Raw genomic sequence first — 24,922 nt, 5'->3', positions numbered from 1 at the left:
ACCGTCAGTCAAGCAATGAGAAAGGGCATCGAAGAGGCGCATACCAAGTTACTATCGCACTCCTAGAAGCGGCTTCGGTGACCAGGCTTTTGAGGCACAGGAGGAGCAGTAGCGGCGTCTTCGATCTGCTTTGCACTGTATTGAACACGCAATGTCAGCAAGCATAATGAGAGGACGAGAATCGTGGTGTATTACGTTTTCTAGTGATCGTGCAGGTGCAGGAAATGGTAAATACTAAAAAGTTCAAGAAGGGGTATGATAGACACTAGAGAGTCATGGTTCGACCAGCAGCGCGCATCGCAGTTTCGCTGTGCTGGGGAGACCTAAAGCACAACTACTTGCGCTGACGTTTGTTTGCTGCATTGTGAGGCTGTCCTTTACGTTTCTTCTGGGATGGGAGTTGGGAGGGGTCGCTCTTAGCAGATGATACATACCCGTTGACATCCTTATCCAGCTGCATGTACTCCTCGGCTGCGTCCTTGCCACCACGATCCATCAAATAAGCCATGTAGTAGTGGGAGAGTTCCTTGGAGACGTCTGCGGAGAAGCGGCCCTTTGTGCGCATCAGCTCGTGCACTGCCTTTATGCGGGTATGGCCCTCTTCCTGATCGGGTGAGGGTTGTGCGATCTCGAATTCAAGATATTTGACCCAGAACTCGCGCGAGTCCAGGAAGCGCTCGTGCTTGTCCTTGAACACTTGACGTGCCTCATCGACGCTGCCCTTGCATTGCCAGAGTATGCGTGCCTGCTCAGCAGCTAGTATGCCACCGATGTGGTTGTTTGAGCGACCGATGTGCTCTTCTAGGAGGCGGACGGCCGCATCGTTGCCTTCGTGGCGTCGCTCTACTCCGGCTAGAGCAATGAGAGTCTCGGTGTTTTCGGGGGCTTCGTCGAGTATGGCCAAGTAGATATCGCGTGCGACAGAAGTACGGCCCAGCTTCTCCTCGAATCGCGCCCAGTTCAGGCGTACTTCAGGAGCCGAGATTGGTACGAATATGCAGCTAGCCCTCATGTAGATTATTCTTGTGTTCTCTGCATAGTCTTTGCCCTGTGAAAACATCCAGCGAGCGTAACGCAGCCAGAACTCGTCATAGAGCGCGCAAGCAACGAGGCAGCGCTCGTACAGGAAAGAAGTGCGCTCAAAGTTGCCCTGCTTTTCCTCATACTCTAGGTACTTGCGCCAGTTCTCCAACTCGGCATCTTCGAGCTCTGTGACGTGGAAGTAAGCCCGCTTGATGGTTTGCTCAAAAGTCCAGCGGTTGGTCACCTCCTGCTGTGTCTTGCCATATGCGGTGTAGTAGTGCTCGTGGACCTTGTTGCGCAGTTGCCGCTCGATCTCAAGCGCTGGCTTCTCTGGTTGTCCTTGGTTCTCCAGCTGGATCGCCTTGTTCATCTCCTCAAGGGTATCGGGGTCGACTAGCTCATCGACTGGTCGGCTGTTAAGCAGGACGGAGAACTTCTCGAAGTATCGGGCGAATTGGTAGATGGGCAGGTGTAGAACACGGCTGTAAATTTTGGTGACATTGGTAGGCTCGCCGATGCGCTCTTCGAACTCGATGTATTTGTCCCAGAACGGGTGGCTCTGGAAGTCAAGACCAACGAAATGAGCACCGCGCTCGAACAGACTATTAGGTCAGCATGTTGAAAGCAGGTATGGGGAGGGATAGGAGGGGGTGATCTTGCGAAGTAACCTCTCATGCCATCAGAGGACGGCAATGCCATCGACTTCAGAACTCTAGCGTACGATCTCGCTCTTTCGTGGGGCATATTGTAACGGGGCAGTAAGAGGGTGCATCAAATGGCATGCAACGAAACTGTGTCAGGTCTGCAGGCGCAACGCCAGGCTGCGCCAGACTTGCCGCTGGCTACGGCGAGATTGAGCCTGCGAATCGGGAGGAGGGAAGGGGAGGAAAGGCAAGACTTACTCTCGGATGATGTCGTTGTCGTGCGATGTGTCCATCTTGAAGGTGCAGTAGTTGGCCCACAGGTCGACCGACGGTGTAATGCACGAGACACCGCGCTCGTAGACCATCTCGGCCGTCTCGGTGCCGCCAATGGAGAACTCGAGGTCGGCATACTTCTTCCAGTATCCGAAGAAGAGCGGGAACTTGGTCAGGAAGCAGTCGTACACGTTGCGCACCAGTTCGATGGCGGATGGGCTGGAGTTGCGGGTGACGCCGCCCTCGAGGTCAGAGGCGCGAGTGACGAGCGCTTCCCATCTCTCAAAGTCGTCTTCGTTCTCTACCTGCAGCATGGGTTAGCATGTGGTCGCGGTCAGGTGGGGCATTACTCACGACTGCGCTGAGAAGCTTGTTGATCTCACCCGCAGCTTCCTCGCCCGTGTAGTGTATCTGGGCAATGCTGCCGCGTCCGGTGGTGAGCATTTTGTCGCGCGTCAATCGGTGCCGGTGGGTTGTGTCTCGTGATCGGGGGTGAGAGGAGTGCGACGGAGGGTGATGGGGAGCTGGACGTGTTGGGGGCTTTGCGACAGTACCGTGGGAGCGTCGAAGTTGCGCCTGAGATCGCGTCGGCAACTTTCGTCAGCGACGCCCTCTAGCGCCTTGGTACGTGCAGCGATCTTCACCTAGTCTGCAGCCACCATGTACAGTTACGCTGCTGATTTACTCAGTCACCGGCAAGTATATCTGAGGATTGCATCTCCTACACATTGGCCTTTGTCGCTTTCACTCGTTATTGAGGTGCCCACATCATGTTGAGACATTCACGGTGTACATCACCATGCTGCATTCACTATATCTTGGCAGTGATGATGATGGGAATATCACTCTCGATAATTCCAACTAGAATGAATTCTCGCAGCGGCAGGAAGCCACTAAGGTATCACTTTCATAAAGGGCTACATCGACCCTGTGACTAACACATCGCACCCATGCTACACATTGATGTACCCGTAGATTCATCTACGACAGTACTCAGACAGCACTCTCCTCTTTCAAAAATGGAGCTGTCTCGTTGACCGCAAACGAAAACGGGCTCTTTCCCACCTCGGGGCTTCGCGGACTTATCGGTAGTGCAAACAGCCCATCGTCCTTGTCATCCTCATCTGCAGGTCCAGGGGGGTCCCGTGACTGGAACATGGGCGCAGGGCCAGATAGAGCATTCAGTGAACCCATCATGCCGGCGCCTTGCTGCTCTGTGATGAACTGCGGCGGGGCCTGGGGAACGACCTTGCGAGGTGGCGCTGCAGGCTCAGATTGCGGCTGCTGTGGAGGTTTCGCTGCAAGTGCCGAAGGGTTAGCTCCCTTGAAGACGGAAAAGGAGCTAATGGCAATGTCTGAGGACTCAGGTGAGAGAGGGTTGGAGAAGCCCGGCGTGCTGCTGCTCGGTGTGAGGTCTCGCTCGCTCGTGCCCAGTCGCAGGCCAGCCAGCTTGTCCATCAGCCTGCCTCCGCCTGGAGACCGTGGGCTAGCTGGACCCTTCATCGGGGCTAACGTCGGCTCCCCCAACGAGATGCTCAGGCCGGCTGGTTTGGCATTGACGCCAAACGTTGATTCGATCCACTCCTTCTCCTGCACCACCATGAGCAGGCCAATGCCCTCGACGTTGTTGCGTGACTCGGCCTCAATCTCTTTCTGCAAGACCTGTAACCGCTTCTTGGCCCAGATGGTGTGCAGCACGCCCTTCTTGCCGGCTGCACGCGCGGAGGCTCCGAGTTCAGGCGGAAACAGGGCGGGCAGAGGGTTGGTGTGCCAGACCACAGGCGATATACTAGCGTCCTGGGGCCGTAGCGTGAGTGTGACGCTGGTGGGCACCGCAACGCCCGGAGGCAGCAGGAAATACATGCGGTTCACGTCGTTGGCAGGCTGGTCGTCGGCCGGCAGCACACGCGTGCTGCCGTCCCACGAGATGTGCCAGTCGCCGCGCACCCCGCGCGTCGTGTCGTCGTCCTCCCACTCTACCATGAGGATCTTGGTGCCCGTCGTGGCATTGGCGTGGCCCGCCTCGTATTCGTAGCGGGCAAGCGCGTTTGTGCTCGAGATGCTCGGCGACTCGACCTCATCCTTCGCTGGCTGCCGCGTGCTGGTGTCGAGCGAGGTGAAGGGAACTGGCGCTGGAGACGCCATGGCAAAGGTGGAGTTCGGATGTCGAGGGCGCGATGCAGGCGGCGCGGTGCAGTACGTCTATACAACTGGGTGGGGGCGGAATACGAGTCTAGGTGTTAATAACGGCCACGGCAAAATGGTAGTCTCTACGGGCCCGCACTCGACGGCGTGCAACGCGATGCAGTCGACAGAGCCTAGATGCTGCCCCCACAACCTGCTTGCAACTTGGATGGCAAACTCGAAGCGGCCGTTGTGCTGGTCGTCTGTTGCTGTACGCGTCGACTTGCAGCGTCGCAATCCGCCCCATGTTCTCGCTAAAATTAGAGGCCTCTCTTCAGCAGCAACATGCGCCAACCCTCTACAGCCAATCACCGTCACATATGCACCAAAGAGGCGTTGTAATCTTGAGCGATACGCTCGTTTCAGCTTCAATTCTCTCCTCCATCCATGGGCGCTCGCTCGAGCCCCATCCAACTCTACTATACATGTTGGCGCCTGGGTGCTGCGCTAGCTTCCCATGCACTCCATGTGCCCCTTTCCAAACACGCCCCAGATTCGGCCGTGAAATCGTCACCCGTAAAGTCCCTCCAACGCCATCCAGTCGATGCTGCTGCGCCCTAGAAATGCTGCATTGCTCCCGTGGAGCCAATAGTATCCAAATTACAAAAAGTGGGTATCGTAGTGAAGAAAATATATGCAAAGAAATAAGCAAAGCGCTTTTGTGGTGGTCGAAAGAGGCACGGCAAGCGACAGACGCAGAGAGAATGTAGTTCGCGAAGAGAAACACCAGACCAGGATGCATACCAGCAGAAGAGCCCAGGCTTTTTAGATGAGTAAAAAGTCCCAGTTCTTCTGGCGCATCATGTCCCGCCAGTGGACACTCTGGGTGTTGCCCTTCGCGAGGTTGTCGTCGTTGACCTGCCATACCTCTTCCAAGAGGTTCTTGACTCGTCCGTACGAGCCAAAGTTAGCAGCCTCGCCCAAGAGGGCGGAGCGCTTAGCAAACATGCTGCGGAATCCTGACTGTTGCACCGAGACGGAGCCAGCGACCAAAAGGGGCCATACAAGGGAGCGGTCAAATCCGTCGGGTCCGGCAGGAATGTACTCCATAGCCTTGCAAAGGGCGCTGACCAGGTTGACGAATGTGGCTGATGTGCGGTCGAAGTCAGGCACTAGGCTACACAAGTAGATCCGGGCGGCTAGACGGTACACTGCCGTCATGTTGCGGCGAAGCTGCCTTGGAAGAATCTCGCCGGTAGATGTGTAGGCGCTGTTGAGCGATCCCTGGGGAGGCTCAGTCAAGCTGATTTGCTCACCGAGGAGCTTGATGTGCGCGCAAAGCTGGACAACATCCATGTTCTCGTTCTTCAGCGCTTCGAGGCAAGCAATCTCCGAGATCAGGTACATGATGCGATCTTCACAGCCCATGAGTTCGGCGAGGCCAGATGATGCGTCAGCGATGAGCTTCTCGCGGTAGGTGTCAGCGAAAGATGGTGTCCTGCCCAGCATGGTAGCGCCGAGGATGTCGATCCAGGAAGCCAGTGTCATGTTGAAGGGAGGCTGGGCGTGTGCTTGTCCGTTCATCGCGATCATCTGCGCGGGGAGCTCGAGCCTGTGAACAAGGTTCTGGACTGCTTCGAAGTGTCCATGCCACGGGATGTCCATCAAGCCGTCGTTGAATCGGCCGACTGAGCACTGGAAAAAGATCATACCAAGCGCGGCCTCGAGAGTCTGACCATGCTGGCTGTCGCTGTAGAGCGCCGCAGTGAGTTGCTGAACGGTTTCTCCGCGATGCCGTTGAATGTCTTGGTCGATCTCTTCTCCCACAAGTCCCTGAGTGGTCTTCATGTGTAGCGCAGAAATGCTCATGCAGCAGTGTAGGTAAGCCTTGTTGGACTCCAGAGCTGGAATGATCACATCGCGCTGCGCAGCGCCGGGCTGGTTTGTCTCAAGAACTGGGAATGCTGTGGGCATGATGTTGTCGAGGAAATGGCTGAGAAGATGGCGATCACAGTCTTCGACCTGAATGGAGGGCTGGTGTGATGGGCTGAAAGCACCGTAGGTAGTGTAGTCAAAGATGGGAAATTCGAGGGGCTCCTCAATGTACGATTCGCGGCGCTCGAAGTAATCTTTCTGGATCCAGTCGTCCGTGGGATAGATGTGAGCGGGCGGAGTTTGGTAGTGACTGTAGGAAGACAGTGTGGAATCGCGACGAGTTGGAATGTCGTTGATGAACATTTGACTCTCGGTCTTGATGTCGATGTCGTAGGGTACGTAGTGACCTGGGTGGGTGAAAGTCGGGGCGAACATTGGCGGAGGCATTGACGAGTTGTAGAAGTCGGGTGTGACAGTGGGGTTGAAGTTGTAGTCCAGCGAGTTCTGGGAGTCGACAGATGGCGCGCGAGTGCAGCTGACACCGTCTGAGAAGGTGTCGGCAGTTTGCATGGAATGGCACAGGCTTGGTGGTGTGTTGGTGCCCATTGCGCCGCTCTGTGCTGTCTTCTCGTTAAGCTTGGTGCGCTTGATGATGTTCTTGATGACTTCTTTCTGAGTCCGCCTTTGTTCATTGTTGCTCCACCACATTGGCCTCTTGTATTCGCACTTGAGACCAAGGTGTTTGCAGGCGCGGCAAGATGGTTTGCCCTCATCACACTTCTTCCGTCGCAGGCGACATGTGAAGCACCCTGCAGAGCTCCCGTTAGTCAACCGTCCATGCGCAGGATCCCTGCATGTCATCGAAAGGGTGGTCCTTACCTGATCGTGAACGACGGTGCATTTTTGCTGCAGCTTGTTGCTTTGCTGCATTAGCAGCATTTGTAGTCCCTACCATGGTGGAGGACTGTTTGGTAGCGGATGGGGGAGCGGACGAGGAGGACATGGACGCTTGATGTACCCAGAGCGGTGGTATATGAGGAAAGCCAGTAAACAATGCGGCAATAACGACTAACGCGCGACGGGACGATTCGTAAGGGACAGGATGGCAGGGCTCGACCGGGCTGCTCGTAATTAAAGATGGGTATTCAAAGCCTGACCAGCGGGCTTGATGTGAAGGAAGGAGCGGAACCAAATTATGCGGTCTACCTGTTGCGTGGAGAAGTATTAGTGAAGGACATGTACCTTATATCTACCACGAACGGCAGAATGTTCACAAATATTGCTGAATCTATAATTGGAGTCCCTGCTATCAGGCCGGGTGGTCATCCAACGGGAGGGAGATGCGAACGCCATGCAGCACACGCACACGGCACACTGATTGGACGACTAGTCCTGGCGTGCAGCCTGATGTCGACATTTGGGGTCATTCTGTGCTCCCAGCTATTTTGGGGCTCTCTACCCGCCGCGCTAGAGCCAACAGCAGCACTTAGCGCGTATATCTCCACGGCTATCGATCGGCTTACTGGTCCCCGCAACGACCTTAGCAAGTTAAATGACCCATTTAGTACTGGAAGCATATTCCCATGTCGCCTTGAGAGTTTTTGCTGACCGGGGCCGTATGCCTTGATCCCCTCTTGTGCCAACCTCCTTGCGGGGCACTATCGAGGTGCGTCCAAGAGCGGCCTAGGAAGTACATGAAGCGGCTGCGATAAGTGGCCGGCCCGGACGTTACTGGTGGCCTTGTGCAGTGTGCAGATCCCGTACTGCAGTATGCCAAGTATGTAGATGATGGCATAGCATCTGCAAGTCCCATGTACGTGGTGTATTGGTACCTGCCCGCGTGTCGACACCAACAAAGGTACAGCGACTCGTGGTCCCACGAGATGCGGCTGCTACTCGAATCTATTCGCCTGTGCTACGTTCAGCCAGAACGTTCGGGCTTTTGCGGGCAGAGTCACGCAGACTCGAGGCGGCCCAATTCGCGTGCACGCTGTCGTGATCATTTCCACAGCGGGACTTGACCAGCTAGTAGCTAGGCGAACGAAAACGTAGACCGCATTGTCGACCAAACACGGCAGGTCGGTTGATGGTGTTTTCCCGAGCTACGCGGTAGAGGACAACCTTGGAAGTAGAGTGGGTGAGCCTTCGAGTAACGCGGCGAGTTAGCATGGCACGACAGGCAGTGGCATCCAGTCAGCGTGCGCTCCCACGCGAAGCAGGTCGCTTGTGCATGTTGACGGGGTTGGAATTTGCAGGACAAGCTTTCTCTAGTGAAGCTGTGTATCCAATGACAGCATCCATCGTCCTAGCTTACACTGCGGGGCAAGCCACCGGCAAGGAAATCTCGGTGGGTGACAGGGAAGGGCCGCTGCTAAGTATAGGCCCTTAATTATGTTGCCGGCTCAAAGTAAATGCCCATAATTAGTCGACCTTCGTCATGCCTGCAAGACAGGTGAAGCGAGACCCGTTCGGGATGTGATACCACTTGCTAGACGTGCGATTGGTTACCGACAATTACAATCAATACTTGGTAGTCCACGAATGGCCCTCTAGCGACTAGGTACCTCTTCGGACGGTTGGGCATGCACGGGATTGCTCACCTGACAATGCGCATTCATGCTTTGGCCGTCATGTTCCCGCTGAAAGCCGCTATCGTTCCCCGGTATCTGGATATGATACTGCCTTCCATGCATCCTGTTGGATTCCTTGGGGTGATGAAGATGAGGCGGAATAGATTGAGATGGCCAATCTGGCCAACGGCACAATTGGACAATTTCATCGCTCGCTTTCGGGCACCACTTGGGGTAGTGGTGATGAAAATCTAACCGGGTCTTGAGCGCCATGCGCAGAGCTTTCGGAGCCGGATGCTCACGAGCAGTTTGTGACTCTTCGTAATGCACGGAAATGTGGGACGGTAGCCGTTCTGCTGGTATTTCACGAACTATGCAGCACGTAGCACAAGAGAAAGAAATTCTGTTCTGCTTGGCGCGGTTCATCGAGGTTGCTGGGGAGCATGCTTGATGCTTGCACAACTTGCGGTCTGGTAGTCTGATCGTGGGAAGTCGTCTCCGCACGCTGATTCGCCTTTGGCATCCACGCTTCAACGAGGCCATGGTGATAGTGGAACACCAGACTCAAAAGATGCGGCTGGCCGCAGGACCACTCAGTCACGGGGTCGTGGTGAAGGAGCGCTGCGAGCGACCGTTGGTCGGCAAGGTAATGAGGGTCCCATGGCGAGCCGTCGTGGATGGGCTAGGTGCTAGGTGATGGTGTGCAACGGTCGGAGCGGCGGTCTGGCATGGCATCGCAACGGTAGCAGATAGCCGGTGGGCCACTGGGGACGCTTGTGGGATGAGTCAAGGTTCGGGGGATTGTGCTAGCATGCTGATTGTGCTAGCATCCAGGTCGCACGACAACGCAAGAGACATCGAGGTAGGTCCGACGGGCAGGAGAGTGCTCGCAATGCTCGGAAAACGCGACTACAGCGATGACGACAGGCTGGTGTGCTCGAGTCGGCGGCGGCGCGCACGGCTGCAGGCTGCACACAGCCGTCGAGCACGGAACGCATCCGCATGTGATATGGTTGTGCCAATATCGCTTGCTGCATGTCGCTGATGAGGCTGTCGGCTAGCGACCTCAACCAGCCACAGTCCTGGGACCAAGGCGACGCTCCGAACCGAAGCTTCACCGACACAGCGCAGCAGAGGCTCGACGGTCAAGTGACATTCAAAATGACTTGCCATGACTTGGTCGCGGTGGCGGTGGTGATGCGACTGGACGAAAAACATCCCGAGGTACGTACTCTGGGGCTGCGCAGGCACCGCGAAGCAGCCAACAGCACGCGGGCACGGCATGGCCAGCTCAGATCGTCGTCGCATCTGCACTCGACAAGCGGCGACGCGATCCGCTGCCGTCGACCCTGATCCTGAGTGGATCCGTGACGGCCCTGGCCTCTTCATGCGTCTGGCCCGCGCTGCGAGGTATTAATGGCAGTTAATGTCCTCATCGAGCAGAATTAGCCCGCCAGCCAATCTGCAGCCCAGCGAATGGGGGCCGTCTCACGCCCTCTCAACGCTCGAGTCTAAGCGCCAGCCTAACCCTCGACCAGCATGCGGGCGGGAAAGGCCCGGATTCACATTGGCCGAGAAGCGGTGTCGCTCGTCGAGTCGACTGCCTCAGTGGCCGGCTTAAGCAGGCATGCGCTGTCTCGTGCAGCTGCGAAGTGTGATATTGTCGAACCACACTCCCCCACCGTCAACGGCGCCCAAGCAGCCTCTACAAAAGACTCTCAAGCGCTCTCCACCCGAAGGGTCCCTTTCTCCGTTTTCGATCGTTGTGCTGTTACTGTGTGTGTGCCATGCTCGCGACACTCGCCCGGAATAGTTGTTAGCAGCCTCCCGAACAACCAAATTCCCTCCCACAGAGCGTGTACGCTCCAAACCCGTGATCATGGTAAGCTAGACTCACAGTCCTCTTCATGTGCGGTTCTGACATCCCGATCAGCAGGCCATGACACCCATCACCCCGCTGGAGCCGGGCGTGGAAATGTTCGAACGAGGAAAGACACAGTCGTTCTTTTCCAATGCTCTAACGGCCCGCTCATCGCTAGAGCGCCCGGTTTCTCACATCAGTGTTGCATACACCGATATCGAGGATGATTCTAGCGAATTCGAGGAGTTCAGTGGCTCGTCTGTATGTATATTCTGGCCCTCCACCAGATGCGACACTGACTTTCCAAAGAGCGACAACAGGCGAAGTCAAACAACGATTTCTACTTTTGAGGAAGTACAGACACCTGCGGAAGAAGTACGACCACAGTTCGCCTATTGGCCAGAGCGGAAGTCAGTAGAAGGCCCCAGAGGACCACACCTCTTCCGCGCCTCAGTGTCGTCCAGCGACTTTCCGTTTGACGAGGGCCAAGTAATGCAGATGTCGCCTCTCCTGCCAAAAGAAACCCCACTTCGTCTTCCAACCTCCTTCCGAGAGGCCACTCCCGAAACCATTGTCCCCCAGAGAGAGTACAACAATATCGCTCTCGCCGTTGCCCACTTGGACAACGCTGAAGTGCGCGCCTGGACTTCCAAAGACGTTGCTACCTGGATGTATCAGAACGGATTTGAAGACGACGTAATTGACAAGTTCATGGAGCACGACATCTCCGGTGCGGTACTCCTGGATCTGCAGTTTGACGACCTGAAGGAGTTGGAGATTCAGTCCTTTGGCAAGAGACACCAACTGTGGAACCAGATCGATTCCCTGCGCACTGCCGACGGGCTGATGTCGCCAACTGCCCCAGCAGCCATCCCGACTCCTTTCGAAGACATTGAACGACCATGCACAGAGGCACGAAACAGGTCCAAGAGCAAGGGCCGGAAAGCTAGTCGACGCGACAAGTTGCGAGGGAACCACATGACAGACGATGTTATCACACCTGCGCATTCCGTCTCCATTGTAGCGATTGAACAGCTGCTTCCCAAGCCACACGTGTGCGCAAAGGGTGAACGATGCGCCAAATGGAGGAAGCAACAACGGCAACTTGCCAGACTTCAACAGGAACACGGCTTCCCGATCTCGCCCGAGAAAGGTGGTCATATCTTCATCGCGGGTGACCCAGGCAACCCCCAAACAGCGTCCCACGCTGTCGAGAACGTCCACCGCCCGAACTCAGAAGCTACCCCTTCTGTTGTGGTGCCGTCTGTCGTAGCATCGTCCGACGTCCTCGGGCCTGGCCAGCTACCTGATTTCAGTCTTCAAGACCTAGAGAAGTTCGAGCAACGCGACCCACAAGACAATGTGCGACAGTTCCTCACCCTACAAGGCCAGCAGCAGCCCTTTGTCAGCGCTACTCCCATCGAGGCTCCTCCTACCCCGCCTACAGAATCATACCCACCTCGTCCCTTCTTGGTGATACCACAGCAATCGCACTACCCGCAGGTTTCAGCCTTTTCTGCATCTACATCGGCGCATACAACAAAGTCTTTCGATCCGTTCGGTCGCTCACCCTCAACTCCAGCTCTGCACCCGCCGGAGTTCATGCCAGCACCTCATTCGAATCTCAAGAGCCTTCCCAAATTGACGATTCCTCCCGCACGTTCAATGTCTGCCCAACCGGCTGGTAACCCACGCCAAGGAGTCCCAGTACAACAATACCTCGCACCCGACACCGCATTCTCGCCATGTAGGACAGCGTCACCAGGTGGCGTCTACCGGTTCGGCACGCCCTTCTCCGAGATGGACGTTCCTGTGACTGCTGTGCAACAGGAGCCACTTAGTCGCGACACAAGCCAGTCCGTGCCCCCGAACATGCAGTACCAGCCCCAAATCCAAAGAGTTGGATCGCGTCACGACCGAAGGCGCCCCTCGTTGCCCATGCCGGCGCTTGCTGAGGATCGCGTGTTCAGCCCAACCGCCCACTCAGATGACGACACCCTGCGCGGAACCATTTTCGACGACTCGGTGAGTACTAGCGACAGCGCTGGCTCGTCGCCGCTCAAAGCTACCCAGCCATTCGCCAGCGAAGCTAGTGACACGATTGCGCCTTTGCACAAGGGAGGCTTTGTGTACAAGGGAGTGAACCACCACGGATGGATGAAGAAGCGCCGCACGAAGCTCCTGCGTCACGAATGGCAAGACCACCACTTCCGCCTCCAGGGCACACAGCTAGCTATGCATCCCAATGAGCTGCCATCTTCATCCGCACTGCAGACGATCGACGTGGACGACTACGCAGTAGCATGCTCATCGATCGCTTCCAACAAGCTCTCCGCCAAGTTCAAGGCCCTAAAGCTCTCATCGGGCCATCACAAGGAGAAGTCAGCTGCTTCTACTCCTGCATTTGAGTTCCAGCTTGTGCCTGCCGCACCTGGCAAAGGCGATGTCAAGAAGGTGATGCCCAACGGCAAGGTCCAGCACTTTGCTGTGACTACCAAAGACCAGAGAATTGACTGGATGCGTGAGCTCATGTTGGCTAAGGCCTTGAAGGCTAAGAGCGACGGCTACGAAGTCAATGTCAATGGCGCTAACATGTGATGGCTACACTTACATGGCCATCACACTTTCCTTTACTAGTCTGTTTTTGTTTCGATTGTTTTTGGTCTAGCAAGCGAGCGTATGTTTTGTCGTCTTCTTGATTTCTGCGCAATCTCCTCTTCCTCAGTCCGATCATGATCCGCTATTATACCCTTTCCGTTGTTCTTTTTGTTTTGCGCCATCCTGCATGTTACTGCTATTTGTGTCTTCTCCCAATCTCTTGGAGGCAGCATATATTTACTTTCACTACTGCATACATCTAAAGACTTGGAACGCTGAGCGGGGCCGCAAGGTCAGGGAACATTTGGTTATTCTTTGGTTTGAACATGGTAATGTCTTGGTCATTTTGCTCGAGCGTGGAGGTCTTGCAACAATCACTCCTTGAATTGGGTGGTATTTTTTGCTTTGTCTAAAAGCTGTCCTTATGTTGAGATGAAGTGAGATGGATGCAAATGTGGGGCGGGAAGGTGAAGGAACATCTAGGTACTATCCATGAACACGAATGAACGTCATACTACAAACTCTTCCTCCATCCACCCATCGCCGTGCTTCCACGTATAGATACCACTTCATCACCGCCTTCCGAAGCATCCATGCTCGTCACTTTCTTTAAAACACTCGGTCTCCGACGTTGTTCTCGTGGGGTCGCCCCGGCGGTGTGCGTTGTTCTCTCCCGGCCGAAAGCAGCCCCATCACGAAACCACGTCGGCCCCCGAATACGTCAACCACGAATATAGTCAACTTATCCACATAATACCGCTAATTATGATCCATTACTTGTTATTCTTATTCCAAATTCTTTCCGTTGCTAAAATCAATCTTTAAAGCCCTAAAACACACATGCCACCTGGTCCGCTCGCTTGGTTTCGCGCATGAACCTCCATCACTCGCATGTGAAACGTCACCCGATATGTGACATGCTAAGCGATAATGTGCGATACGTTCAGCTCAATCGTTCGTTGACAAGGCATGTTGTTAAATGCCTTGGACGGTTAGTGTACCGCAGGGCTGGATCGGGCTGTGAGGTGACAAATGTTTGATATTGCGATACTCATCAAATGACACATTAAAGTTTTGAGTGTGGAGTTTTGGCAATACGACGGTCCGGCGACAGGGCATTCATTGGAATCTTGGATATGTTTGTGTGACTTCGGTGAAACGGGATGATATTTATTGGAAACGAATATGCGAAATATCGACTTATTGGAAAGTGGGCGAGACTGGGGGGAAATGGAGCTGAAGCCGTACACCAACTTCAACCTCATCTCTACTTCCATCGCTCCTCCGAGGTTGCATTGTTCTCAGTTCAGCTCGTAGGCAAAACAGACATTCATTCCGCGTCGCACAACCTCCGACTCGCTCCCTCGCCGAGAAGTTTGATAGCACAATCCCCATCTTCTCCACCACCATCACACAAGTCCATGCCAGCGACCAAGGAGCTCAATCTTAGAGCCTCCCTCTCGGTGCTCCTAGACGACCGCAAACGTGTGAATGACATCGGCTACCTGCATAGGTGCACTCTTTTCCAACTAGATGATGCACGTTACAAGGCAAGGTCGCACTGACAGCTGTCAAAATCTCTGGTGCGTCGTGACATGAGCGCGAAGTCATGGTAGTGTCGGTAGTGATGGACCATGGGCGCGGAGATTGTTGCTGTTACGGTGGTAGCTTGAGCGGCTATTCCGAGGGGAGCACGTGTGATGAGTTGGACGAGGCGATGTTGTACGAACATGCGTATGGAGTCGGAGTTCGACTACGTGACCATTGCTTGAAGCTCGGTATGGAAGACCAGATGCATAGTTTGGGGCTGTGTATATGAGCTGACAACGGACGATCAAAGCCACACCGATGTTGTTCAGTAAGTGTGGTATGAATGATTGGATAGTGGAAGGATGATCATGCCAGCAAAACCGCAACGTGGTGGAAGCATGGACACGAATATATTACTAGATACCAAGAAGGAAATCGAGCAAGCTCGTACAGTTTGACTATTACATACATATATAAGAAAAAGAATTAACCAGACGTCTGCCACCATGTATGTACAAACTCTCCATGCCACGAACGTGGTCCAAGAGGTGGGAGACCGGTCAAGCTCTGTCCGTGTACTGATGAGGTACCAGAACATGCCTCATGACTGAGACAGTGTTGTGTAGAGCTATCGGTATAATAACACAAGACTCGTCGCGTAGTTGTCGATGGTCATACTGCAAGTGTAGCTGGCGTGTGTATGACTTGCGAATGATCGAGTGTGCGTCGAGTGTTCTGAATCGAAGGTAGGAGATGGTGCAATCGAGCAGCTGAAATGGCGGTTGTCGTAGTGCGATGTGAGAGTCGAAGAATGTTCTCATCGTGAAGAGGTTTACTCCTCATCGTCTTCGGTCGCGCCAACTTTGGTGTCCCAAAGGGGCCCACCCTGTGGGTTAGGAGCGGGCGCAGCTTCAGCGTTGCGCCCCCAAACTGGCCTTCTCCCTGCGTCAGGAGCGGGAGCAGCTTCAGCGTCGCGTCCCCAAACGGGCTTCGTTCCGGGATACACCCACTTCCCAGCTTCAGGAGCGCGTCCCCAGACGGGCTTATGCTTCTGTGGGTTGGGAGCGGGTGCTACTTCAGCGCTGCGTCCCCAAACGGGCTTCGTTCCGGGATACACCCACTTCCCAGCTTCAGGAGCGCGTCCCCAGACGGGCTTATGCTTCTGTGGGTTAGGAGCGGGTGCGGCTTCAGCGTTGCGTCCCCAAACGGGCTTTCTCGTTCCTTCAGCAGCGGGTGGAGCGACGGGGGCAGGAACTGGCAAGGCGGCACTGTAAACAGTGACCGACAGGATGGCGGAGGCGATGAAGGCGGAGATCTTCATGATGTCGAACTTGGAAAGATCGTGTGGTAAAGTATCGTGAAGGTTGGAGAGGATCGACTGTTGATCAGGTAGTTGATGCTGATCCTTGAAGGTGCAGACGATGTCGAAAGATATTGGTGCGTGTTGGGGAGAGTACTTAAGTTCGAAAGAGAGATGTAATCACACGAGAGAACCTAACGGAGGCGTTCCTTTTCTCTATTGACACCCCAGAACATGAATAGGCCACCTTGTTGCTCAATAGACCTTCGGGTCGCCCAAGTCCGATGAGTGAAGGCAAGCGTTCAAAGGGATCACTCTGAATGGAGGTCGGTTAAGGCCCAAAGCAAGGTTATCCAGAGCAAAGAGGTCTTCCAGGCCTTCGGGGGCGCTATGGATCACGGATAACTTGGTCCGAGAAGATTCAAAGCTCGCGGGGAGACGGCGAGCATACGCTTTGCGACAAGTGCAACAAGGGATTACTACAACGTTGAAAGCGAGCGCGTTCTGGTGTTGTGATTACCTCTTTTGGGTCTGAATAGCTTCAATAGAAAAAAGAGGCTTGGCACGGCTCGCGTGCACTCGATATCAGCACAATGACGCGCCACATTATGAAAGATTGATTTTACTGGACCAAAGGACGCCTTCTGGAAGGTTCACGAGTAAACGACTCAGGATTGAGGTATCGGCGTTAAGGAGGCGGCTCAAAGGTGGAGTAGCTTTCATGGAGGTGTGATCGAGCAATATTACGCACATTAGCGCATGTCGAGAATGAAATCATCTTTGAGATCGAGAGAAAGAGCTTCAGGTTCACCAATGATTTTGAATCGATCGCAACCTGCTATCTGTAGGACAATGGGCTCGCCCAGTTGACGTAGGAGGACCATGATGCAAGTGACTCTGCGAGGGCTTCCGAAAGAGCCGTTGTCCTGGGAAAGCAGCGGTTCGACCAGCCGTAAACGGTAGATACGCTGAGAGGCGGAGAATATAGCATTGTCGGCAAGACAATAACGCAAGTGTTGCTCGCATGCAGGGTGCGCTTGGGGGCGCCTGACGACATATTTCGATGGAAAAGAAACACCTGCATGAATGCTCCTTGCAGTGCACCATGTGCCACGTGGGAAGGAGACCCCTAGTCTGAATCCTTTGAATCGCGAACGGTTCCTGTTGGGCTTGTGAGTCTATTGGCAACGCAATACTGATGGGATTACTGTCAGGGGAATCGTCAGCCAGGCTCGATGAGCCCTCTGAATACGAACGTTTTCACTCCATGAGCTCTTTCAAAGTCGCCGGTTTCAGCTGGTGATATGAATGCGAAGGACTCGAGCGACAGGAACGCGTCGTGGTGTGTGTTGGGTTGTCTGAGCAGCCGCCTGGCCGATAAGGAGCTGATTAAGCTAGCGTCGCACGTGGCACCGCGCCAAAAGTTGCCGCGGGAAATCGTCGCGAATCACTGTGAGACGCCCATAAAAGTATGCATGCGAGAATAGCCAGGTCCACGGCGCCTGCGTTCAGAGCGGTGCTTTCGAGCTTGTCCAGGCGGCGGTCAGCATGGATTTGCTCGTCCTTGCAGGCTGGTAGCGGACGAAGCCGCCGACACATTACCACCCAAACGTCGGAGAAGCCCTACTACATCACCACGCCAATATTCTATGTCAATGCTGCCCCGCATGTCGGCCACCTGTATACCATGGTCCTCACGGACGTGATAAAGCGGTGGCATGAACTCAAAGGAGAAAAGGCGTTGCTATGCACCGGAACAGATGAACATGGCCTAAAGGTGGTTTACCTGGCAATGTGATAGTATTGCACTAAATCTGTAACAGGTTCAGAGAGCAGCTGCAAAAGCTGGCATTGACCCGAAACTGTTCTGCGATAAGGGTGCCGAGATCTTCAGAGTACGCATGCACGCATAACGAGCCCCCGCCATCGTTACTTACCTGTACGAGGAACTTGCAGCCAAAGCCGAAATCACGAACGATCACTTCGTACGGACGACGGATAGAGAACACAAGGAAGCTGTCGAGTATGCATGGGTACGAGAACTTGAGTTCAGACGGTGGAAAGCCATGTAGCTGATGGCGGACAGTTCCTGCTACAAGAGAAGGGCCTCATATACGAGCAGAAGCATGAGGGATGGTATTCAGTCACCGACGAATGCTTCTACCCACAGTCTGCCGTACAGCCATATCTTGACCCACCCACAGGGAGGAAGATGATGGTAAAGTTTTGCTGGGGCGGCACTGTCGATCGATCTGACCAGGCTGCAGACATCGATTGAGACTGGCAGTGAAGTAGAGTGGTCTTCAGAAGTCAACTACCACTTCCGGCTCTCGGCATTCCAGGATAAGTTGCTCGAGTTCTTCAAGAACAACCCCGAATGGATAACCCCAGAGCACCGCATGAAGGAGGTTGTGCAAGCGGTCGAATCAGGACTGGAGGACCTGTCTGTTTCTCGACCGTATGAACGATTAACGTGGGGTATTCGAGTTCCCGGAGACGACTCGCAGACCATCTACGTATGGCTCGACGCGCTGATGAACTATGCGACTAAGGCCGGATACCCGTGGACACCAGGCCGCGAACAAGCCGGAGGCTGGCCCGCGGACTGTCATGTCATCGGCAAAGACATTGTGCGATTCCACTGCATTTACTGGCCCGCCTTCCTCATGGCCCTTGGACTTCCATTGCCCAAGAAGATTCTGACACACGCTCACTGGACTCTTGGAGGGTCAAAAATGTCCAAATCTACTGGCAGGGTTGTCGATCCTTTCCACGCCCTTGATCGGTTCGGTCCGGATGTTATGCGCTTTTACATGGCGCGCGAGGGTGGTATACAAGACGATGCGAGCTATGACAATTTCCGCATCATTGGTTTGTACAACAAGTTCTTGAACCAGCAACTCGGCAACCTGGCTTCTCGTGTTACACGAGGCAAGAAATGGAGCGTCCGTGGCGCAGTCGAGCGTGTTGGTGGGTGGCCAGCGGAGGAGTGGGCGGAAGGACCAGGTTCCAAGTTCCGGAATAATTCTCTTGCTACCATCGCCTCGCAAGTAGATGCATCTTTTGATGCCTACGATCCGCGTAAAGCCGTGTCTCAAATCGCAGAGTTTGTCCGAGGGGTAAGTCTAGACACTCTTCTTTCTGCCATCCTACTAACTCGACCAAGTCGAACGCTTTCTTCCAGATGTCGCAACCATGGGACAAGGTCTTGACCTTTGGCCCAGGAGAGCCTGGCGAGGATGTCGACAAGATCATTTATCTTGCTGCTGAAGCACTTCGAATCACCGGTATCCTACTACAGCCATACATGCCGAACAAAGCACGCATGCTACTTGATCAGCTAGGCGTACAGCAAGATCGAAGAACCTTTGAATACTGCAAGCCTGGCGCTGATCTAGACTACGGCACTCCGTTGGTAGAGCTGGGTGCAGCGCACAAGGGTGTGTTGTTTCCCCCACTGCCGAGCGAGGGATGAGAGTCAGGTGTGGTGTACTATATGTATTTGTAGTTGCGAAGCATGGGCAATGAAATAACTCCAGAAGTGAATACAGGTACACTCTGTGAAACTACCTAGGTATGGAGCACGTGTTTGCGTCAATGCTTTAGTCGCTCGAATCTGATCGCGCAAGGGTGCTTTCGCAAAAAGATATTCTTATAAGTACATTTTAACCCTCAAGCATTGCTTGACAGAGGTGAGTTTGGTCAGGAGCTGATCCCGTGTGGCTGGGGCCTAATGCCAAGACTACATCATCGGCCGTCGCGAACTTTAGATTTCTGAGTGAACATTCTCTACGGCAGCACAATCACAGACACCACAACACCTCCACTCCTCTCGCTCCTGACGCTGCATCGGAACTTCCCAAACTCTGCACATCTTTCTCTAGCGGTTACGAAAGCACAACACCAAGCACCGCGCACGCGCCTCCACGCAGGACCTATTCACCATGGCCGCCCCTAAACCGGGCGGCTTCAAGATGTCGCTGGGGGCACTGAAGACGAAGCCAGGGCTGAAATCTTCCCCCGCACAGAAAGACACCAAAAAGACCAAGCTTTTGCTCGGTGACGACGAACCAGACGATTCGAATACGCAACAAGAGATCACGGGATGGGACGCAGCAGAGGGCGGCGCGGTCGATGCCAACGGGAAAAAAGAGAAGGAGGGACCGCGCATCATTCCAGCTTTACCCAACCGCGATTGGCGAGCAGAGGCACGGCGCAAACAACTTGCGAAAGCACCCCATCAGCAAGCGCAAAATGTCACGGTGGATGAGAGCAAGATGGAGGAGCCGAAGGTGCAATATGGCCTTACGATCATCAAGAAAGACGAAGCGCAAGAAAATGGAGCTGCGGAAGCTGAAGCCGCGGAACCGATGGAGGTGGAGCAAGACAATCTCACGGAAGAGCAGCGGCTCGAGAAGAAGGCACTCGATGCGCTGATCAGCGGCAAATCCACGGACAACGAACTCGTGATTCCTGTACAATCAGAAGAGGACGCACTCTTGAACGATCTCAACAATGCGCCCGACGCGCCCACCCTCGAAGCATACGAAGCTACCCCGATTGAAGGCTTCGGCGCGGCGCTCCTACGTGGTATGGGTTGGAAGGACGGCGATGCAATAGGCAAGAACGGTCCTGCTGCGAAACCGAAAGAAGTCAAACGGCGACCAGCGCTGCTTGGCATAGGCGCAAAGGAAGACGCTGCAATAGGCGTTGAGCTAGGGGAATGGGGTGGTGGCAAAGGCAAAGGGAAGAAGGTCGCGCAGAGCTACAACCCCGTTACGCTGCGGAACAAGATTACTGGTGAGATGATCACAGAAGAAGAGCTAAAGGCCAAACTGGAGGCTCAGAGCTTGATCCCAGACGAGAAGCCGTCAAGAAGCAAGAGCAAATACGACGACGACAGCGAAGACGAAGAGCGAAGGCGCGAGAAGCGGAAAGAAAAGCGAGATGACCGCGACCGCGACCGCGACCGCCGACGCGACGACGACTATGACAGCGAACGGAGGAAAGACAAAGACCGCCGAAGAGACAAGGACGACTACTACGACAGCGACCGCCGCAGAGACAAGCGGAGAGAGCGAACCCGAGACGACGACTATGATAGCGAGCGCAGGCGCGAGAGACGAAGAGAACGTAGCCGCAGCCCCGACGACCGAAAAGAAAAGCGCCGCGATCGGTACCGTAGCAGGAGTCGAGACTCGAAGCGCAAGAGCGATAGGAGGGACCGTAGTCGCAGTCGTGACTCGGATGATCGCAGGAAACGGAGAAGAGATAGGGAGTATGAGGATGAGGAGAGGTACGAGAAGAGACGTAGGGACGACAAGTACTATAAGTAGTGTTTAGACGGGTTGGGCATAACGGTATCAGACAGTATGAAGCTGCATGTATCTGGCGTTTTATTGGCATCTTACGGGCATAGCATAGGCATGAATCGGCATCTTCATGATGAAGTAATTCACTACACTGCGCTATGGTGTTGGACTCCGACCAGGAGTTTCGATAGATACCTAGATAGTTCACACGACCGTACAAATCGGGAACTTCCCATAACTCTTTGACAACACATTGACTTGTACTAGTTTGTTAACATTGTGTCTAATCTACGAACGCATAAAACTACGTTATTTGAAAACGAACTGATTGCGGTTTTCTAGTATTTCTTAGGTTGACATTCGGCAGGAATGACTCTGTCTGTTTCACATTTCACATACCTCTGAGCAAGAAGATCAAGATAATGCCGTATAAACATCCGATGGGCGAGTTTCTTCCTTGCTATTACTCCTGGATCAACGACCTTGAAGTCTGTAGATATGCCCACGATCAGTGGGACGTTTCCACCCACCTCAAATTTAAATGGCCAGTTTACCTTTGGTGTCAAGTAAGCTACAGTCACTAGTTGCTTCGTGGAGTGTGCTCGTGCAGGAACGTAAGCAGACAACACGATTGAGTGACGCGGTATATAATGGCAATGCGGGTGTATGTCTAAAGCATAATATTTTGTGTTGTGAATGATCTGAGTGGTTTGTGGTTAGTTATAGTCCCAGGGCTCACTGTGTGCACTCGGTGCATAGTAGAAACAATCGTTGTGGTATCATCTCATTCCATTATATGCCATATTAAATATCATTTACTAGTACATCGAGCCCCCATCAATACAACTCCCATGCGTGCTTCATTTGTCAATCGTAACTATGCGGTGCAACTTAGATAATCAAAACGCCAGTGGTATAATTGAATGCCAAAAGCTCAAAACAAAACAAGTTGAATATGTACAAATACGGGGTATACATAAAGAAATTAGAAGTTGCGCGAGGGCAGTGGGGATGGATCCTGCGCGGGCATAGGGTAGCCGTTTCCGGTGTGTGATACGTAGCCGTTAGCCTGACCATTGGTAAGGGAGTTGCCATTAGTGTATCCGTTGGCGTAACCATTAGTTTGCGGTACGGCCATTTGCGAGTTGCCACGGTAGTATTGCTGGCTGTCCGCAGCGCCATCGCCCATGTGGTGGTGGGGGTGGGTTCGTCCGGTCTCGCCGCTCTCCTCAAAGACTTGCATCTCGGTCTGCTTGGACTGGTGGTTCTTGGTGCGCGTGGCAGGTAGGAAGTCGATGAAGAAGCTGAAGACGTAGAAGCAGTAGATGAAGGATACACACCATTCCAGGACAGCAGCCACGTTATAGATGTGCTGCTTGGAGCATACCGCAAAGGCGATGGCGAGGCACACTTCGGTGATGATGAAGAAGAGTTTGATCCAGAAGGAGATTCGGAGGATGGAGTGCTCGCGGTAGTGTATGCCTAGGCGCTGGTACTCCCAGCAAATGAAGATTGCCGAGACGATGTAGCCGATGATGAATACACCAAGAAAGATGTTATGCAATCTGTTGTGGTTCTTGCAATCGAAGATAGTGAGGAGGATCAGACCGGCGGCACCGATTATGGCGGCGACGGTTGCGCAACCTGAGTAGATCTTCTGCCAGTGAGACGTGTTTGGCGCAAGTTTGTTGGTGTGTCGCAACCAGCGCTCGAAAATGAAGGCGAGATCGAAGGTTACGACAGTAACGGCGGACATGGCAATGAACATGGCTTTGAGGTAATCCGCACCGATGTCTGGATGCTGTTAGCATTGCATGATCTTTGAGTGCCCATATTGCATAACTCACCAGAAATGTAAGGGATGTTTTGCCCGTCGCTCATCGTCACATAATGGGGTTTGCCGGTGGCAGCCCAGTACACCAGCATGGTGATGAGCATAGCAGTCCATACTACTGCGGAGAAGATGGGGACCACCCAATACGAGAGCCCCAACATGCTGGCTGATGTCCCTCGACGGTCTTCTGAGATTTGCGGGTAGAACGGCGATGAGTCCTGTTGCGACTCCAAGGGGTATCCAACGCGCCTGCGACGGGAGTGTGCGGATAGGGTAACACGGCACGCGACCAGAGGGTGAAGTGAGGGAAGTGAAGCAGGAAAGACACGAGGACGCGATCAGCAGCAGGGAGCAGGCCTAAGAAGATGAGAGGGGACCAAAAGCAGATATGATGGCAGGACAGTCCGCGGCGCAATGAAAGTCTCATACAAGCGGTGTTGTTGCTAGGACGCGACTATGATGTCACGGCTCCACGACTAAGCCGGCTTGCGTAAGATCCCGCCGCCTCCGCTTCGATCGCGGTGCTGGACGTCACCAGCAAGGCTCAGACTCTTCGATTGCGCGGAGTGGAGATCGTGAATGCTTCCCAACACCTGCGGACGAAATCTTACGTCAACCTTGGAAGGCTTACTGATGATGATGCGGCGACGAGCCTCTGCGGGTGTGGCTGCTGCAGAGTCGCGATAGGACTAACGCCATGTTTGTGCGGCTGGCGCATCGATTCTGCCTCAACAACCTTGCCATCGAGATTCGAGGCCAGCCGTCGCAGAGCTCGATCTCGCTCAAACGCAACGCAGAGTTTCAGCGTCAGCACTACGATGACACGTCCGAGGACCAGGCTGTTGTCGCAGCGAGAAACCCGACATTGTGAGGTCCATGTGACTTACGATGCTCGGCAGTATTGCGCGGCCTGATATGGCTGTCACTCCGTCGTGAGGTGGAGCGCGTTGCTAGTGGTGCGCGACATCCAGGCCTTCAGTGCTCCGGCCTTGATAGTTTTACAAAACTACTCCCGAACTCCAGTGTGGCCTGTTGCTGGTGCAAGTGCATAGCAGCCTGCGATATGGTTTCGAGACCAGTTGATGCATTCGGGCTTTTATCCAGAACCCGGGGTAGGTGCGCGCAACTGTGTCGCGTATGTCGCGCGTCGGACCTGCCACCTGATTAGCCTACTTACTGCAGTCCTTTATTCCTGGAAAATTGCTGCCAGTCATTTCTTGGACGGTCGCAGGAGTAGCGGTGACTATGTGTCCTGCGAATACGTGGCGGGGATGATAACGCGCGTAGCCAGAACCCTAGGACAATCACGACGCGACATGGAAACAAAGACGGACTGCTGATCGGAGATAATCCACTGTCTACTCAAGCTGCGATCGTCAGGTTCAAGTATCCGCTACAAGAGTTGAGAGAAAAAGGAAAGCGAGGAGTACCGCGCGAACTGTTCATGCATGCTGCATGCATGGACCAAGGCGAAGACCAGGGAACTACGGCAAAAGACATCTGGGATGGCGACACGGCCAGCCACTGTGCTTGCTAGGAGCATCGCCACGCTTTATGTTGCGAGACGCGTATGTCGGCACGGCCACAACAAACCAGCTCGCCTAGCTTTTCCTGGTGTGGATCTTTCACAGCCATGGCACGACTTGTGCATGTGGAATTTGCACTTTGCCATGGTTTGAGGCTTGCAGAGGTCCGATCAGCCGTTAGTTCACCGATACGGCAAAAAGCATCTGGGATCCAGCCTTCGCGTTGCGCATGCATCACGACCCCCCGCCTTGATTGGTTCCGGCGCTCGTGCGTGCAGCAATCTTGATTGGCAGATTGCTCCCATCCTCGATGCAGCCTGCATTGTCCGGTTTCATATCGACCTTCTTCCAAGTTTGTTGTCACGTAGACCAGCTCAATCTTTGCCTGCGACGTGCACCGCTCGTAGTTCCATGTCTGGCGTCCTTGTCACTTGTAGCCGGTAACGCTAGAC

At 54.1% G+C, this 24,922-nt stretch overlaps 7 protein-coding genes across 7 annotated transcripts; 3 read left to right on the top strand and 4 right to left on the bottom strand.

Annotated features, from left to right (window-relative positions):
- Positions 1–334: 334 nt before the first annotated feature.
- J4E90_002799 (uncharacterized protein) lies at positions 335–2,384 on the bottom strand (the record flags this gene model as incomplete). The annotated part of the gene is made up of 3 exons (XM_051432375.1): positions 335–1,625; positions 1,926–2,245; positions 2,295–2,384. The coding sequence occupies 3 exons, from the start codon at positions 2,382–2,384 to the stop codon at positions 335–337; spliced, it is 1,701 nt and encodes a 566-aa protein (XP_051293797.1).
- Positions 2,385–2,933: 549 nt separating this feature from the next.
- J4E90_002798 (uncharacterized protein) lies at positions 2,934–4,085 on the bottom strand (the record flags this gene model as incomplete). The annotated part of the gene is made up of 1 exon (XM_051432374.1): positions 2,934–4,085. The coding sequence occupies one exon, from the start codon at positions 4,083–4,085 to the stop codon at positions 2,934–2,936; it is 1,152 nt and encodes a 383-aa protein (XP_051293796.1).
- Positions 4,086–4,889: 804 nt separating this feature from the next.
- Positions 4,890–6,840, bottom strand: J4E90_002797 (uncharacterized protein; the record flags this gene model as incomplete). Its single annotated transcript, XM_051432373.1, has 2 exons — positions 4,890–6,748; positions 6,819–6,840. The coding sequence occupies 2 exons, from the start codon at positions 6,838–6,840 to the stop codon at positions 4,890–4,892; spliced, it is 1,881 nt and encodes a 626-aa protein (XP_051293795.1).
- A 3,548-nt stretch (positions 6,841–10,388) lies between these two features.
- J4E90_002796 (uncharacterized protein) lies at positions 10,389–12,968 on the top strand (the record flags this gene model as incomplete). The annotated part of the gene is made up of 3 exons (XM_051432372.1): positions 10,389–10,391; positions 10,446–10,631; positions 10,680–12,968. The coding sequence occupies 3 exons, from the start codon at positions 10,389–10,391 to the stop codon at positions 12,966–12,968; spliced, it is 2,478 nt and encodes an 825-aa protein (XP_051293794.1).
- Positions 12,969–17,485: 4,517 nt separating this feature from the next.
- J4E90_002795 (uncharacterized protein) lies at positions 17,486–19,273 on the top strand (the record flags this gene model as incomplete). Its single annotated transcript, XM_051432371.1, has 6 exons — positions 17,486–17,575; positions 17,622–17,693; positions 17,745–17,831; positions 17,885–18,016; positions 18,066–18,917; positions 18,965–19,273. The coding sequence occupies 6 exons, from the start codon at positions 17,486–17,488 to the stop codon at positions 19,271–19,273; spliced, it is 1,542 nt and encodes a 513-aa protein (XP_051293793.1).
- Positions 19,274–19,742: 469 nt separating this feature from the next.
- On the top strand, positions 19,743–21,134 carry J4E90_002794 (uncharacterized protein; the record flags this gene model as incomplete). Its single annotated transcript, XM_051432370.1, has 1 exon — positions 19,743–21,134. One exon carries the CDS (start codon positions 19,743–19,745, stop codon positions 21,132–21,134), a length of 1,392 nt encoding a protein of 463 aa, XP_051293792.1.
- Positions 21,135–22,095: 961 nt separating this feature from the next.
- J4E90_002793 (uncharacterized protein) lies at positions 22,096–23,105 on the bottom strand (the record flags this gene model as incomplete). The annotated part of the gene is made up of 2 exons (XM_051432369.1): positions 22,096–22,904; positions 22,958–23,105. The coding sequence occupies 2 exons, from the start codon at positions 23,103–23,105 to the stop codon at positions 22,096–22,098; spliced, it is 957 nt and encodes a 318-aa protein (XP_051293791.1).
- Between the last annotated feature and the right edge of the window lie 1,817 nt (positions 23,106–24,922).

Source organism: Alternaria incomplexa (genome assembly GCF_024043165.1).
Source record: "Alternaria incomplexa strain BMP 0042 chromosome Unknown scaffold_3, whole genome shotgun sequence".
Classification (NCBI taxonomy): domain Eukaryota; kingdom Fungi; phylum Ascomycota; class Dothideomycetes; order Pleosporales; family Pleosporaceae; genus Alternaria; species Alternaria incomplexa.
The sequence above is the reverse complement of the archived record's forward strand: the minus strand, read 5'-3'. Positions and strand labels throughout refer to the sequence as shown.